Source organism: Talaromyces amestolkiae (assembly GCF_001896365.1).
Source record: "Talaromyces amestolkiae strain CIB chromosome Unknown scaffold1.1, whole genome shotgun sequence".
Taxonomy (NCBI): domain Eukaryota; kingdom Fungi; phylum Ascomycota; class Eurotiomycetes; order Eurotiales; family Trichocomaceae; genus Talaromyces; species Talaromyces amestolkiae.
Genome location: NW_024468037.1, coordinates 3,797,924 through 3,815,125, shown reverse-complemented (window position 1 = coordinate 3,815,125; position 17,202 = coordinate 3,797,924). Strand labels below are relative to the sequence as shown.

At 47.2% G+C, this 17,202-nt stretch overlaps 6 protein-coding genes across 6 annotated transcripts; 3 read left to right on the top strand and 3 right to left on the bottom strand.

The window, feature by feature from the left end:
* Nucleotides 1-112: 112 nt before the first annotated feature.
* On the bottom strand, nucleotides 113-1,651 carry BHQ10_001266 (uncharacterized protein; the record flags this gene model as incomplete). Its single annotated transcript, XM_040873283.1, has 6 exons — nucleotides 113-664; nucleotides 715-796; nucleotides 848-1,059; nucleotides 1,113-1,183; nucleotides 1,232-1,261; nucleotides 1,624-1,651. 6 exons carry the CDS (start codon nucleotides 1,649-1,651, stop codon nucleotides 113-115), a joined length of 975 nt encoding a protein of 324 aa, XP_040729771.1.
* Nucleotides 1,652-2,368: 717 nt separating this feature from the next.
* BHQ10_001265 (uncharacterized protein) lies at nucleotides 2,369-3,700 on the top strand (the record flags this gene model as incomplete). Its single annotated transcript, XM_040873282.1, has 1 exon — nucleotides 2,369-3,700. The coding sequence occupies one exon, from the start codon at nucleotides 2,369-2,371 to the stop codon at nucleotides 3,698-3,700; it is 1,332 nt and encodes a 443-aa protein (XP_040729770.1).
* A 2,297-nt stretch (nucleotides 3,701-5,997) lies between these two features.
* On the top strand, nucleotides 5,998-7,613 carry BHQ10_001264 (uncharacterized protein; the record flags this gene model as incomplete). Its single annotated transcript, XM_040873281.1, has 3 exons — nucleotides 5,998-6,261; nucleotides 6,314-7,260; nucleotides 7,316-7,613. 3 exons carry the CDS (start codon nucleotides 5,998-6,000, stop codon nucleotides 7,611-7,613), a joined length of 1,509 nt encoding a protein of 502 aa, XP_040729769.1.
* Nucleotides 7,614-8,592: 979 nt separating this feature from the next.
* On the bottom strand, nucleotides 8,593-11,705 carry BHQ10_001263 (uncharacterized protein; the record flags this gene model as incomplete). The annotated part of the gene is made up of 4 exons (XM_040873280.1): nucleotides 8,593-9,535; nucleotides 9,586-10,666; nucleotides 10,714-11,430; nucleotides 11,489-11,705. 4 exons carry the CDS (start codon nucleotides 11,703-11,705, stop codon nucleotides 8,593-8,595), a joined length of 2,958 nt encoding a protein of 985 aa, XP_040729768.1.
* Nucleotides 11,706-13,232: 1,527 nt separating this feature from the next.
* BHQ10_001262 (uncharacterized protein) lies at nucleotides 13,233-14,689 on the bottom strand (the record flags this gene model as incomplete). The annotated part of the gene is made up of 5 exons (XM_040873279.1): nucleotides 13,233-13,558; nucleotides 13,635-14,083; nucleotides 14,133-14,259; nucleotides 14,316-14,442; nucleotides 14,507-14,689. 5 exons carry the CDS (start codon nucleotides 14,687-14,689, stop codon nucleotides 13,233-13,235), a joined length of 1,212 nt encoding a protein of 403 aa, XP_040729767.1.
* Nucleotides 14,690-15,948: 1,259 nt separating this feature from the next.
* Nucleotides 15,949-17,151, top strand: BHQ10_001261 (uncharacterized protein; the record flags this gene model as incomplete). Its single annotated transcript, XM_040873278.1, has 1 exon — nucleotides 15,949-17,151. One exon carries the CDS (start codon nucleotides 15,949-15,951, stop codon nucleotides 17,149-17,151), a length of 1,203 nt encoding a protein of 400 aa, XP_040729766.1.
* Nucleotides 17,152-17,202: the final 51 nt, after the last annotated feature.

Here is a 17,202-nt window from a genome sequence, read left to right as displayed (position 1 = left end):
ATTAGATACGCCCCACTTCTACGAGAGATAGAGGCGGCGATGTAAAAGACCAAGCATTGATTAGACAAACAACTAATTACAGGGAGGGACATTATCTGAAAACGGACCACTTCTAAGGCTTATCCTCCCAAGTCCCTGTCAGGAAGTCCTTGAGCGATGTGAACTCAAAGTCCGGGAAAATCCGGTTGAAGTCGTCCGAGACATCCCATGCGCCTTTTGAACTGCTCAGCAGAAAACCAATAGCTACTTGCTTGAGAAGAGCTTGCGCCTGGTCATCAGGCACCGCGTGATGGACTGCTTGTAGATTCCATGGAGACTTGAGATCACCAAATTCAAGATCTTCGACTTTTAGAACAGTGACGTCGAGGGATCCTCTAATTCTACGGCCGATATCGATAATTTGTGAAAAGGTAACTCGATTTCCTCTGATACCGCCCGTCACAGGCCACTTGCCGTCATAATCAATTGCACGTGCGACGACTGCTGCAAGATCTGATACCGTTGTGAATGTTATGGCGGCATATTCATGATCGTCCACAACCATTGCCCGCCTGTTGGCAAAGTCCAAGAAGGTTTGTAGGGGGTCAAGATATTTTGATGTCTTGAAAGGGTAGGCCAGGTAGTCGAGGAACAATCCGGGTTGAAACAATGTGTACTCAAGGACCTAAGGAGAAAGTCAGCTCGAAACATCAACTCGATCAAGGAAGTATTCACATTCTCTGTTCCATTCACCTTTTCCAAATACTCTCTGATCACTCCCTTTCCACACCACCAAGACATATTAACGATATCCTTGCTTTGATCTGGTCAGTTATGATACACTACACATGACAAGAGGAATTCTCACCTCCCATATTCACTTGGTGCAAAGCGTTTTACACCCGCAGTAATGGCAGCATCAATTAGATTCTTCTGGGACATTTGATCGGGATCCGAAAGAATTTGGACAAAAGATAGGAGGGTATGAGTTCCGCGGAGGGTTTCAACCAGGCTTTTCTTGTCTTCGTAATCTACCTTTTGCCAGCGTATTTCAGACGCGATAGAGTGCACCGGGGTGTCCTACAGTAGTTATAGCATAATGCGAACGGAGCAATGGTTATGATGTTACTTACACTTCTACTCAAAATGACGATTTCGTGTTTCTTTGCCGCCAAAAGAGCGTCAATGATCTCTCGAGCGACCTCTACAAGCTGTCAGTGTGTCATGCTATGTCATATGACATTTGACTCACGCCCAGAGCCACCGGCCACAGCAACTTTCACTATCCTTGGGTTTCAAGAGAATGGGATTCTTGATTTTGGAAATTTTTGTGGGTGTATTGATGCAGTCATGGTGAAAGCAAGGTGCATTATATACTCACTCGAGAGTATTTTTTATAATTGCGAATCCATTGTCACTTGATAAAAACAGCGTTAATTGGCCTGCCTGAGTGATTCAAGCAATTCTTAAACGGGAAGGCGCATGGTGGGTCCAGCGAGCGTCTTCCTCCGCCGCGGCGGAGTTCTTTGCTCCTTCTTCCTCCCACCACCGTGATATAACCTGGACGAAGAAGCACCATACTTGGGAAAGAATGACCGTACTGCCTTGAATGTATTAAAATGGAAGACCAGAGGAAACACTCACGGGGTGACCTGTTGGAGACTTGCTCCATGGCGGAGACAGCAATCACGGCCAAAAAACGGAAGATACGGAAAGGAACACTGTCTTGTTGGGAGTGCAAACGGCGGAAAATCCGATGTACATTTGCAGCATCTACAGACGCCATTTGTGATGGATGCAGGAGTCGCCAAACCAATTGCATTGGTCAGGAATTTCCTGATGAAGTGGCATTGGCTAATAGGAAAGTTGATCGGCTTGGGCGAGTGGAATCTCTGGTTGAGCAGCTGGTCAAGCGAGGTGGCTATGAGAAGTCAGACATCTTGACCAGGGGTCAATCAGGTCAAGAGTACCCACCGTCAGCGGTAATTGGCCGCAAAAATGTTGTTTGCTCATGCGCTCTACTAATGATGAGAAGTGTGGACCCCATTCGAATGACATTGAAGCTGGACTCCMCCAGCCGATTGGCAGCGACTTTAATTACATACGTTGTGCCCTAATAGCCACGTGGCCCAGCCAGCAGGATCTTGATACTATCTTAAGCATACCAGTCAGAGTCTCGGTTCTGCTGCATGGAGTGGTCTGCAAGTCGTATTCTGACTATTTCTGTGGGAAATTTCCATCACTACGGCAAGTACTGCAGCTACCTTCGCTAACTTGTCACCCGGTTCTCATCGCAAGGAGGCTACTTCTACTATCAACCTTCTTGCAAGGTATTCCTCCATGCTTTGCTAGTCAGCTAAGTAGTCTGAGTTCGGCCTATCTGAAAATCATGTCTCGCGCGTTTAGTTCGGCTACTCGGCTTGTGACTAGCAACGATGAACTTGTCAACTCACTCGAAGGAATTGAGTGTACCATGATCGAGAGCATGTACTTGAACAATGCTGGGAACCTCCGCCGGGCCTGGCTGGCAAACCGGAGAGCTATGGTTATGGCACAGATGATGGGGCTCCATGGAAGTGTCAAGTCATCGAGCATGTTTCTAGAGGAGAAAACACGAGATCGTATCGATCCGGACTATATGTGGTTTCGTATAGTCTGCTCAGACAGATATCTGTCCTTGATGCTCGGCCTTCCGCAAGGTTCGCCTGAAGATACGAGTTCAGATGCTTTAGAAAATTTCATGCCTGTGGACCGTATGGAGCGCTTAGAGTCAATTGCAAGCGGACTCATCCTACAGCGAAATAGGACTGAACGAACCGATCTCGTCGCAACTCGCAAGATCGATAAGCTCCTGCTGGAAGCTGCCGAGTCGATGCCACCAGACTGGTGGGTGAGCTCCAATTTTGGTACCATTGCCGGTAATGATGGCAAGGCATTTGAAGAAACGATCCGTTTCATGATGCAAATCGCACACCACCATCTCTTAGTTCAATTACATCTACCATATATGTTACTACCATCGTCTATCAGTTCGAATTACGACTATAGCAAGTTAGCAGCTGCCAACGCCAGTCGAGCCATTATCACACAATACATCTCTTTCTACGATTCCATTTCGGCGCCGGCGTACTGCCGAGGCATCGATTTTATTGCCTTCATTGCAAGTACGACTCTCTGTCTTGCACATATTGAATCTCGTCGCCAATTCAAGGATAGTGTTACGTTTTTCCAGTCTCTTGAGCACCAACGCTCGGGTGACCGAGGTTCGTTAGAACGCCTGCTTGCAATTATGGAAAGAATGGCAGGAGAAAGCAGCGATGTGGTTGCCAGAAAAATCTCTAGTATTCTCCAACCGCTACTTGACATCGAAGACAACTCCTTTAAAGGAAGCTGTTACCAGATATGTGCATCAGAAGCCGTTGAGCCGGAATCTCGGTGTATTGGTCAGACGAAGGAAGCTGTGCACGAGCTTCGCATTCAAATCCCGCACTATGGGATTATTGTGATAGAACACCGTCCTCAAAGTCACACTCTGCCACACACAAGCATTATAAATCCCTCTGTTTTGGAGCCAATCCCGAGCCATGATGTAGTTCCAGGTCAGGCAGCACCATGGGCATTTGGATCACTACCCGGCTTGGAATTTGACGAACACGATTGGGCATTACAAGGAGTTGATATGGCGCTGTTTGGTAATCTGACTGGGCAAGGATTGAGTTAGGGTTAGGGCACATATGACGACCTAGGACTGATACAGTCGATGGTGACTGCTTCTAGAATAACGTTCGAGGTCCCTGCGTCGGATATCTACGCACCCACCCGAACTATCACAGATCTACTTCTTGCTTGTCTCCTGTCGTATGATCGTACCGTCGATATCAGGATGGTACATCTGCGACTCGCTGGGATGGTAACGTGCTTCTGGGCTTATCAAAGTAGATGAACCATCCATTCATCCGTGATGTACACAACCGCAGAACGAGTTGAGTTCATATCAATACCGACAGAGTTGACAGATCCAAGTTCATGGCACAATTGGATGTTACCAGCTATCCATGCGATACAATCGGATAAGAGGCAGTAACTTAGGTGGTAGTATTTAAGCAGATGATACCGTGGCAGTGGGTTGAGCTAAAGCTAAGCTGATAAGCGGCTGCAGCGAGGGAGATACCTTATCAACGCTAGACAGCATGTACCAGCAATGGTAATCGTTGTCTAGTCTTATTGGTGGTTGTTCTTTGATGTTGGTACGCAGGTGACAGGTGAAGGTGTGCAATGCGACAAGCCCAGAATCGTTCTCCTGACTCGAGAACCCTGTTACTGTGACAGCTCGAGTCTTTGTTCTGGGATCTCATTGACTGTGAGTCAAGTCCAAGACATGCCTGACATATCGGGCCTGGAAAGTAATCTACACGCGCTGATTGGGCGGCCGGGCTCCACCAGCCGCGCGAATCAAAATGGCCACGTGAACACCTTCTCCTTTTTTCGTGAAACATGATAACCGAGTCCAAGAGAGAGAGACTCGAGAGCCGTTGGTGTTAGTGAGTGACTTAGTGTAGTCAGCGCAATCCTTCGTATTACTAGTCCTACCGAACCATAAGACAGACAACGATGGATGGCACGGTATCCTTGTTTTCATTTACGTATGTACAACAACAGTGCGGATAACTCCAGAGTCTCGTGCCTGGAGTCGAGATGAATGCTGGGTGAAAGTGAGGGGAAGTGGAGAGAGCTGGACACATGGAAACATGTGTCAAACACGCTGTCCTAGGTGAAGTTGCCATGCGACGAATCTATCGCCTTGGATGCTCGACGAAACAGCAGCATCGATGTTGTAGCGTTACATAATTGTTTCGATGGTCTATTAATAAGCTTTTTTCTTCTGGCTTGCTGGTTGTTGCTTCTTTGCTTCTAGGTTCTGGGGCGAAGGTTAACCTAGTCTCGCTAGTCGCCAGTGTTTCGGTAGTAGGTTCCGCCACGAGACACTATTTACATTACACATAGTGTCATATACATTGGAGTGACTGTACAGCGTTCGGTGGTCAAGTAGCTGGCTCAACCTTTTCGGTTCAACTGTCAAAAACAATAAATTGCTAAAATGAAAAGATACAGTCCGAATGGCACACAACATCCGATGTTACGGTGCAATCCGGGGAGACGCCGCGCTAGTCCCGAACGGTACACGGAAGGTTGCAACGCTGCTATCAAGTGGGGCATTCGGGGGTGGTGGCTGGCCAATAAAACACATGGTACTAGGCCATGTTTCGTAAGGCTCGTGGCCGCCCATGGGTCCAGGAAGATAAGAATAAGGGCAAGCAGCCAATGGGAAACGGCAGATTCGATAGAAGTGGGGCTGACGAACTGCTGTTGTTTCTTTGTGCGGGAAGCTGCTGACTTTTCTGTACTTTTCGGTTACTCACGTATAATAGTTACTCCGTATACCTACAGCAATAGGGTACTATTCTACTATGTATGTGCTGCTGTCCCGGTAGCTCTGTAAGTAGTAAGGAGGAAAAAAGAACCATGAAGACGGCATTAAGGTAAAGAGCTTAATCAGAAACAAATCTATATTTTCATGCGGCCAATCAGTTCTGTCAACATCCGTAGAGTTCATATCATGAGGCTGACGGGGTTGCATTGGAAACACGACCCCAGATCCAGCAGCTCAGAGTCCAATTTTGACATGTACTAAGTAGTAAGTAACCATAGCATGTTGCTCAGTCAGTCAAGCAAGCACATTGATTAAGGAGGCCGTCAGAAGTAACCAAGCGTGCTAACCTGTTGATGTGACTCCACTAGTAGCTTAGCTCTCTTAGTTGTTGGTAGCTAATCGAGTGGGGCGGCTCTCCAGCTGCGATAAAAAGATCAGATCGCCTCCAGTCCAGACTCGACTTTTTCTTTCTTTTCGTGTCCGTCTCCTCTTCTGTGTATAGTATATAGAGTGCATATATATATATACACATATATCCACACGTATCAGCAAGATATTTGCTTATCTGACATCAACTGACCGACACAATGGCCGACACCGTCGAACCCCAGGTCGAGCCCTACCCCAACGAAAAGGCAACTCACGAAGCAGTCATTAACGAGGCATGGACTCCCGACCAGCTGCCCTCAGGATGGATGTACAGACATCGCGGTAGAATTCCCTGGTACGCTTCTCCCGCGATCCAGCTCGGTCTAGTCGCATTTGTGTGTTTCTTGTGTCCTGGTATGTTCAACTCTTTGGGTGGTCTCGGTGGAGGTGGTAAGACCGATGCTACTTTGGCCGACAACATGGTAAGCTTTTGGATCGTCTCGTCCAAATATATGGAATCTGACCTAAGTGTAGAACATCGCCCTCTACTCGACCTTCGCCGTTGTGGGTTTCTTGGCTGGTACCATTGTTAACCGTCTGGGTGTGCGCTACTCCATCGGTTTCGGTGGTCTCGGTTACTCCATCTACGCTGGCTCCCTTCTCGCCTCCGTTCATGAAAATGTTCCCGGCTTCAACATCTTCGCCGGTGCTTTCCTTGGTGTTTGCGCCGGTGTCCTCTGGGCTGCCCAGGGTGTCATCATGGTGTCTTATCCAACTGAAGCCCAAAAGGGTCGCTACTGGGCTTGGTTCTGGGCTATCTTCAACATCGGTGGTTGTATCGGTAGTTTGATTCCTCTCGGTCAGAATATCAACGTCAAGGTGGCCGCCACCGTTAACGATGGTACCTACATTGCTTTCATCGTTTTGATGGTCATCGGTGCTTTTTTGGCGCTTTTCCTCGTCGATGCCGACAAGATTATTCGATCCGATGGTACAAAGGTCATTCTCATGAAGAACCCCAGCTGGTGGTCCGAACTCAAGGGTTTGTACACTTGTATCCTTGCCGAGCCATACATCATTCTGTTGTTCCCCATGATGTGGTCTTCCAACTGGTTCTACACCTATCAGGAGAACGCCATCAACGCCGCCTACTTTGACACCCGTACTCGTGCCCTGAACGGTTTCTTGTACTGGTTCGCTCAGATCTGTGCTGCCTCCGTTATTGGTCCCCTCCTCGACAACGCCAAGATTCGTCGTTCTCTCCGTGCCCGCGTCATGTTCGTCACTCTCATCGTCTTGACCGTCGCCATCTATGGTGGCGGTTGGGCCTGGCAGAAGAACTACGACCGCGCCGATGTCGTCACTGACTCCGCTCCCTTCTTCCAGGCTTGGGATTGGAGTACCCCTGGCTACGTTGGTCCTATGTTCTTGTACTTCTTCTACGGTGCTTACGACGCTGTCTGGCAAGGTTGCATGTACTGGTATGTTCCTCGCCACTTTCTTTCATTCTATTGACTTTCATGCTAACATGATTAGGATCATGGGTGCTCTCTCCAACTCCGGTCGTCGTACCGCCAACTACGTTGGTTTCTATAAGGGTCTCCAATCTGCCGGCGCCGCTGTCATGTGGTCTCTCGACAAGAACAAGCTTTCTTACAAGAAGGAGTGGGGCACAAACTTGGGCTTGCTTCTTGGATCTCTCATCATCGCTGCTCCTTTGATCTTTATTCGCATCAAGGATCACGTCGAAATTGAGGATGATTTGGTCGATGTCGATGAGACCATCGAGGACGTTGTCCCCACTGTGGTTTTAGAGAAGACTGAGAAGGTTTAATCACTGGATTTCCAGTGTATGAAACCCGGTCCCATTCTCATTATCAACATCGGCTTTGTTACATAGTCTGAAGTGTGTGATGCGATTCGATGGATGATGAAACTATATACCCTATATGTCTGCAACTCATTATAATATCGATAAAGTGTGGAAGTGCGATTGATACGTGTAATTATTGAGCCTTATTTGGTTTCATTCGATCAAATTACTATACCTTTGAAATCTCTTGCTTGATCGTAGTCAAACTTTGGACTATCCAGCCCATCACACAGCTATTGTAGAGAAACGTGATCAAGCGAGTTATGACACGTCTGCATGACAGCATCGTACAACCCAATCTGATGAAGCATCGGCGACGGATATGTGCTATTCGAATATCACCATCTACGTTGCATACTGCGCGTAGTTTGCTTCAATTTATGCCCGCAGACTTTTTGGTCATTTTAATGCTATGAAATAAATAATGTGAATTACATCGAAGAAGAAAAGAGGAAAATTCAGAGAGGGCTATTTACCTAGTCAACTTTAGTAGCTAACTACTTAGTTCCAATGTATTAATAAGTAACATCTATGCTTTATCCTTTGTCCTCCGATTTAGCCGTTGGGATGAATGATGATTGTTGTCCTAGTTCATGCATCCAAGTCGTTGCTTATTATCTAGGTGTGGCACGTTTTGTAAAAAGTCTACAGAAAAGTTAGTCAATCTTGGATGAAATAATTAGGATCTTTATATGTTTCTAAGGTTGTGCCTAGTGCTGCCTAATATATGTATCACTTGTGCAGGCAATGATATATATCCCGAGCAAGTTAGGTCTGGTGCCTAGAAAGCCCTAATTGTGCAGGTAGGTAGGTAGCATTGAAGTTGAAATTTCTATAGATCTATGAACGGATCGTCAAATATTATGATAATTAGATTTATTGAATTTCATACTCAAGACCGTAAATTAAATAAATCCACTCTGAGCGAATGTCAGCTAGCTCATAAGTATACACCAACGTGAGCCCCTGTCAACTTCAAGTTGACAGGGTGCTTCTGTACATTCTGTCCAAGAACAGTAATCTGGCTAATCACCACGTTGCCAGTGTCGTAGCCGAATGTACCCGTCATCGAAAACAGGCCGTCTAAGTACTCAAAGTTGATCACAGAGGTCTTCGGCTGATTGATGCTATCTCCATCATCCAGATACAAAGTTCCGGATGCTTGGCCAAAAGTATTGGGTGCAATGACAATCTCAAAATTTTGCTGACGCAACAAAGCAGTTGTATTGGCAGAAGCAATTCTCTGAGGGATGATACTACCGCCCTTGTAGTATAAAGGAATGCTATCAAAGGCGATATTATTCAAGGTAACTGCTGCTCCATTTCCTGTCACGGGCTTTCCGGTGTAGAAGTCGTAGAATGTATCCTTAGGGAAGTAGACTGACACAGACGTCGAGTTCTCGTCAGTCACAGGTGCTACGAGAATGCTGTCACCCCAGAAGAATTGGTAAGGAAGTGTCGCGGTATTGAGATCAGAAGGGTACTCGAAGAACATAGGATTAATCATGGGSGAGCCAGTCTGTGTCTGTGTCCACAGCGCCGTGTAGGCATAATCCAACAGTCGGTAACGGATGTCGATGGCAGCACGTGCAGCCTGAGCAATAGCTTCAGTTCGGTAAAGTTCATGTGGAGGCGAAGTGTTGTCCGAGTGATCACGGAAGAATGGTGAGAATGCACCAAGGAAAACCCAGCGAGAACACAACTCATCAGTAGTCGTTCCGTCATAGCCACAAATATCACTTCCAACCATAGGAACTTGATAGATAGCAGCGAATTCTTGGAGTTCTGCAATTGTCCAGCGATAGTGGTCCCAGTCCGCGTGGTTGTCACCAAGCCAATGGCCGACCTGACGGCCAGCACCGGCAAAGGTGGACCGAGTAATCCTAAGTAGTCATTAGCAAGCATTCATAGATGGGACATGCTTGATGCTTACACAAGAGGGCGGACGGTAGGTCTACGATTAAGCATGGCATTTCGGCTGGTAGCGCTCATCATAGTGCCGTACATGTTGTGAGTATCGTATTCAGCAAGACCATTTTCATGAATGAGATCGGTTTGAATGGTCAAGTTGCTGATAGAACCAGCGGTGTCGTTGATGTTGTACTTAGGGTTGACCAAATCCCGACCAGGAAGACCAAGCATGGAACCATCTCGTTTCTGTAATGCAGCAGCAACCGGTGAGCGAACAAGAGGGACAGGTGAGATTCCTCTCTTTTGAGCTCCTGAGCTGGTAGTAATGGTATCTGAAACAGATTGTAGTCCAGTGTTGCAGTCACCCGTAGTGATGGTTCGGTTGCTCTTCTCATATATCCAGCTACCGTCGCTCTCCTTGCGAACATATTCATATGAGAAAGTGCTGTTGGCGGGCATCTGCACGGTAAGCTGCCACTCTGGGTAGTTATTGGCGCTCATTGCCACAGCTCCAGAAACAACTCCATCTCCAAGAGTAGGAGAGTTTCCAAGAACATAGATGTTTTCGCCATAGTATGTCTCTGCATACACGGTAAAATTCACGTTAGCAACACATTGGGGTTGGAAGTCAGGTCCGAAGCCGGCAATAGGCCGAGGAGAAGAAATGCGTACTGCCGGAGGGGCAGGAGGATCACCGGCAGACTGAGCAAATGCAGCGGGATCAGAGCAAGGATATGTACAAAAGTTAGAAGCTTCGTTCATGTCAATCCAGAGGGCGTCAATATCGACACCATTATCGGGACTGAAGAAGGTTGAAAATTGATTGTTCCAGTAAGACTGCGTGTTTGATGCGAACCAGTCAGGGAATGCAGCAACACCAGGCCAGACCACGCCTTGATACACAGATCCATTGGAGACAGTCAAGAAGGCACCGGCGTCGACACCATCGTTGAATGGGGCATAATCCTGGTAAGCCACTGCAGGGTCAACCATCACGATGTAATGTTGATCATGTTCATGAAGATAAGACACAATCTGGCGGACGAGGTCGACGGGGTATCTCAATGGGTCGAGGGTGAACACTTTTCGCAAGTCCATGTAATCTGAAACCTTGTTAGCACTGAAGTATGCCGGTAGTAAGCAAACTCACCAATGTCAGTCCATTGAGTCTCGAGAGGAATGTTGGCAGCACTGTAGTTGGCGATAATTTCGGCAACCTCAAAGACATCCTGGTATCCGTATCTGCAATTGTGGAAACCAAATCCCCAGTACGGCATCATGACTGCCTTGCCGACAGTCTCGGAATATTGAATGGCAACATCCTTCGGAGTTGAGCCAGCTAGGAAATAAAAGTCCAAAACACCTCCTAGAGTGTTATACTCCAAATATTGACCATTTTTATCTTGGTTGATCTTGATGTCCATTCCATTGCTGTTCAAGAGAAACACACCATGAGTACCCTTGGATCCACGATGGTCGAAGTATATCGGATGGTTTCCGTACAAGTTGGTGTATTGGGGAGTCAAGTAAGCATCGCGAGACCAAAGGGTACGAGAGTAGTTGTTTGTTGGCAGTGGAAAAGGATCGGTGCTTTCACCCAGGCCATAAAGGTAAGGGTTTTCAGGAAGACTGGTGCGCAGTCCAAGGTATTGAGATTCAAAAATCAAGGGCTGTCCAGCTGTATCGAAAAGCACCTCGCCATTGGACTTGCGGGTTACTTTGAATGAGAAGGGACTGTTTACGATTGTAACCTTCAAGTCAGACTTTGCCGGCTTGATGTTTGAGCTAACTGGTCGTGGTAGAACGGAGGTGGGCACTTGGTAGACCTGCTCGGCTGCGTCGTAGATCTTGACATGAAGGCGCGTTTCTGGTGATAATGGTCAGTGACAAAAGACCTCACGAGTCTTTTGATTACTTTCTCTCACCAGTCTCGTATTCAACTTGCAGTACTAAATTGTCCAAATCCGTGCCATACACATTGCAAGCAGCTCCCGCTAGAGTGAGATCGGCACTGACAATGCTCCCCGCGCTTGTTTTTACATTAGATGCTTTGTAGCCAGGGCAGGAAGCTGCATCACGAGTTGCCAATGCCGCAGCACTGGCACTCGCAATGAGGCATCCTGTGGCCACTAGGCCTTTCATGATTGATGTTGACCGCATTGTCGTGGGTGAGATTGAGCGGCACCAACACAGAGCAATTGATTCCGATGAATCATCCCTTGCATCGCAGGGATCATCGCGTGCCTTTATACAACCCCACCGAATATTTTTTTTTCCTGTTCCCAGCTTCTGTCATGTTCTGTTCATTTCATTCATGACCGGGTTTCGTACTGATACGGCCGACCGGGGCCTCAAAAAGTAGGCAGAGCGCGTCAATCCGTCATCTCTAGTCGAGGAGCTAGGTCGCTAGCTGTGCTGCTGTGGAGCTGTGCTGCTTTGGCGTGGAGGAATGGGTTAGCACGATGTCACCCTAGTAAGCTGGTAGCTCGTAGTAAGGAGATTCTAGCGGGGTTGTGGGCATCGTCTTTTCTTTCGATTGTCCGTGAGCCAGACGGGTAGACGCCGGAAATTTGATTTGGTCTGCTTCTGTAGTACAAAGTTGCCGATGGTCACTCTGAATGTTGACTCGGTGAGTTGAGTTTTCTGTGTTGCGGTGATCTTCAGGTGGAAACAATGATTAATCTTCCTAGTTAGTTTAGACTGTTTAGATGAGCAGCCCGCGCCTTCCCAAATGGGCGCCGCCAGTGTCCAAATTCCCCGTGGGGCGCCCGCCACCACAATCACAACTTCGTTTATTCTCTTCCTTAGTCTTTTTCTCTCTCCTTTCTGCTTACTTTTCGACTAGCCTATCAGCCACTGCTAGGCTCTAGTCAATGCTTATTTACTACTCCCCTAACTCCTTCAAGTACTCTGCTATACCGATATTCTCTAGTTTCTGCTTCGACACCACGGCCTGTCGGGAATTCCGGCACACTCACCTCACAGCGCTGCAGCGGCGATGTCGGTCCTTCTCATTCTGCGAATAATCTTCGATATTTCCATCGATCGGTTGGTGTGGGTTGGAAGAACAAGGAAAATGCAGCCGGATATTAAATCAAGTTGTTGACCCCACCTCAGCTGCGTTGTTTGTATGGGAATTAATCACTACTTACAGAACAGTGCATCAAAATCCCGACCGAGAATGCCTGGTATGCACCGAGTTGCTCTAATTTCCGTCGMAAGCCGATGCGATTGACCGTGAGAACAACCGATCAAGCGACTCATGAATCATGAAAGCGTTGGTGTTATAGTGCACGCCATTTATTGGATAATCAACAATAGTCTTTCCGGCTTCAACCCTATGTTCATCTAAACGACCCGCAAATACTCCGGTGGCTGTAGTAGCCCGGCGTGCTCCAGCAATCAAGCTCGGATTTGATTGCCTACCCCGCCTCACGGCGCCGGGATCCCCAAGGCCTGAGCCCAGGCCAGGGCATCCTGGTCAATCTAATCTGCAGGATACCGTCATATCTGCGGACGAAGGATTTTTCCTTGAGCTAAGGTTGCTAAGCGGATCTATCTTAAGAATGAGCTTCGTATGGATCGGGGAGATTCCCCCCTCCAATCTTCCTTTCGCACTACTCCGTACAAGCGTCAATTTCTAAGATCTGTTTCTGCAAATTCTGGACATCATGCGATGTTCTTCTCAAGGACCGCTTCCACAATGCCGTCTCCATCTCCCGGCGGCGCCCAGTACTTAACTAACTTGAGTCCGGCTTTCTCGAGTAAACTTCTCCATCGTCCGACTGTTCTCGTCATGCCAGAATGCAGTACCATCATGCCCCAATCCAGTAAAGCGGGATAGAGGTGGCAATCAATATCCTGCAAAACATTCTCTCCCAGCAACAATCTGGAATACCCCGGTTTCATCGCTTGGGCAACTTGTGAGAAGATTCGCACAACATCGTCATCCGGCCAGTCATGTAGTACATGATGCATAAAATATATCCGTGCGCCTGATCAAAAAATAATATATTAGCTGCCATGCTACTAACCGAAACCAAGACACCAGCATAGGGCCAGGGCTATTACCTTGAATTGGTTGTTCTTGAAAGAAGTCGTGTTTCAAAGCCTCGATTCTCGGATTCCTGTCGTAAGCGTCGTCGATAACCACAGGAAGATCTTCCAAAACATATCGTCCCTTCGCATCCGGAAAGGTGGTGATAAATTTGTTCAAGTCATGGCCCTTTCCACCGCCTAAATCGACCAGCAGGACATCCTCATCTTTCCCACTTGATCCATTGATAAGCTCTTCCTGAATTGGGAACCAATGGACCCAGTGTGGCCTGCTTCCACGGACACCGGTCATGAACGTATTGAATATTTTAGTTACTATTGGATCTTTGGCCCAGTAGTCGAAAGTCGTCTCCTTTATGCCATGGGCGTATTGAAACGGGCCACCGTGGACGTCGTCGGGAGATTTGTAGTCATATTGTGCAAAGTATTTCGGAAGTTTGCCATATACCGGAAGTGAGAGGTACCTGTAGATTTGATGAGCTATACGACCGTATAGCAACGGGAGCCACTTACATATGTTTGACGCCAGCCTGGAGGGACTCACTTTCTTTCAGTGTGCGAGTTATGGCCGTTGGCTTGAAGGATGTATTTCCGACCTGATCCACCCAACCCATCGCCGAGAGAAGTCGAAGTATACGAACTATCTTCGTTAGTGAATCTCAGCACGCGGGGATAGAATGCTCCCTAGAGACGTACTTAGTAATTCAGCATCAGCGCCCGTCTTCATAGCTAGCTCGGATATATCCTTCGATTCCGGTCCATCTCCAAGGTGAAGGAAAAGATTAAGATCAACAGCTATCCGGACCGCAGCGGTTTGAGCAGGCTGTATAAGACGTATTATTCTTTAGTATAAATAAGAAAAGATGGGAGGAGCGTTACAACCATACCATGGACGAGTTCATCAATATCACCTCTTGCGGTCTCTCCAAAGCCACAGCCAATTTTCGAACGAGATGTGCGGCGTCGGTGCGAAGATTCTCATTTTCATAAATGTAGCCAGCGGATTCTTGCTCTATGGCAAATAATTCCTTGATCAAGGAGGATATTCTGGTTGATTGTGAGGAAGCCATGTTGCGCCAATAGCATATGTCTAGCAGTCAAGGAAACAAAATTCAGATCAAGGAATGTTCCCTTCCATAGGTGTAAAGCAATTATGAGAGCTCGCTTTTGAACTCCAGGTGGTCGTCACTCTATATCTACACCGGCATGCATCCGAGGAATGTGAGGTGGGTTACACTGCATCCATACAGCGAATAGATGCATCTGCCAATAGCTGCGTGCGGAAGACGCCATTTCCGGATGCCTCGGACAGGTTCATTGATGCGATCTATCTTCTACTTCGTTCCATATCGAACGAGACAATGCAATAACTAGGAAGTTGCTTGACATGCAGATTTAGGCCAATCGGCATGGCACTAGACCGGGTTGGGAACCAAAGTAGGGTTATATCATCACAACTGCCTCGATAGCCTTTATTTTCGTTTCTCTCCATTGGACTTTTAATTACGGAAGTCGAGTAATTTGCTGGGTTATCTAAAGCGCCGTGGCTGTTCATGAGAGCACTCTTCGTGTAACCTGAAAACATGAGAAGAGCAGCCTAACATACCTGCTGAAACAAAGAATCCATAGGTCAAGTACCATTTTTCACCATGGTATTAATATATTCCAGCCCTCTCCAATGTCTGGTACTTTGAAGAAATTCAAGGCAAAAAAAAAAAAAAGAATGCGCGCTACACGATCAAGATTGCAGAATTGCACAAGAAATACGGTGAGATAATCGCGCCTCGCCACGCTGGAGAAACTTGAGACCCGATCATCAGGATTAGTTCTTACGAGTTACATGTCAGCGATTTAGATTCCTATGGAGTCGCTTACCTGAAGAAGGTCACTGGAACAAGTACGACTGGTCCTATGATGCGTTTATAGCTCCAGGTTCAGCGCTATTGATAATCAAACGTGGTACGGGACAAAATTTCCATTCAGCTTTGAATCCTCGGAACCATTCAAGCTTCACCGACCAATCACTAACCACGCATAATTATGCTAAGCTCCGGAGCTATTATGATCTCCATCAAAGGTTAATCAATGTGGAGATATAATTGGCTCGTTCGTACATTGACTTCGATATGGCGGATGTCAGCCCTAATCTACAGTTAGTGGATTGTGATTGGTCGGTTCGTACAGTCTTATTTGAAGATTGAGCTGATACTACGTGCTGTGACACAGGAGACAGGGAGATGATGTATAAATTGATTGTAAGTCTCTCTTCTTTTATTTAACAATATCCTTCAAAAACATATCCAATTTAATCAATCCAATCCTAGACACAATGGCCACTCCAAGGTACAGCATCCCTGAGGAATTCAAGGACCAGCTTCGCTTTGTCGAGGCTGCCGATGCTCGCTCCGATGATGAAATACTAGCATCGCTGCGAAAAGCAGCTCCCTTGACCTCTTCCGAGAAGAATATATGGGCCTTTTGGGACTCCGGCATTGACAAGATGCCCTCCTGGACCCGTCGCAATGTCATCAATTGGGCACGCCTATGCGGTCCATCATGGACAATCCGAGTCCTGGACATGGTCCCTGACTCTCCTAACAATGCATTGAACTTTGTACCACCTGCCATGCTTCCACAGGCTTTTACGAAGGGCACATTGAAGGGACCCTATATCGGACCACATAGTGCAGATTTCCTTCGTGGCGCCTTGACATATCTCTATGGTGGCGTATTCATGGATGTGGGCATTATTCTCGTCCGCAGTCTAGACAAGATATGTTGGGATATCCTTTCCGATCCCTCCAAACCTCAACAAATCAGTGTGCCATGGATGTACGGCACAACAATGGCGAATCACTTCGTCGCTGCTCGCCAGCATGATCCTTTCATCAAAAGATGGCACGACCTGTTCGTGTATCTCTGGGATGGAAAAGATATCTACGAAGGTCTATCATCAAACCCGCTACTGGCGTTTACTGCAAAACTGGACTTCTCCGCCTCGCGAAGCAGAGGATTTGCATGGGATTTTCAGGTGGGGCCGATGGTAGTGTTTGACTATATTACCCAGGTTACTGCGTGGTTGAGATTGTGCATGCTTGAGGATGCCGGAGATGGCTTTAGTTGTGCGGATTACGCGCAAAAGAACATACTCTGGTTCGATGCGCTGGAGGAGGACTGGGCGGCGGAGAAAGTCATCGGGTACCAGGGTGAGAAGTTGTTCGAGGTTTTGACAACGAGGCTTGATGAGGACCCGGAGTCGGATCGATATAAGAAGGCTTACGAAGCTGTTTGGAGAATTTTAACAAATTCGAGTATGCAAAAGGTTACTCATGGGAAGAAGTTGACCAAGACTGCGGCTTTGGGTGTGTTGTTGGATAAGCCTGAGAATGCGAACAAGGATATTGAACCTGGGACTTTTGCAGATTTGTTGAGATATGGAAGTGTGCACTTTGAGCAGACTCGTTCCCAGATTACGATTATACAAACTGAGAAGCCAGCGGAGACGATGAAGAAAGGAGTATTTGAGCCTTAGAACGGTCCGATGGAATCTTCCCAAAGATATAGAGAAGTCGTTGAATAAACT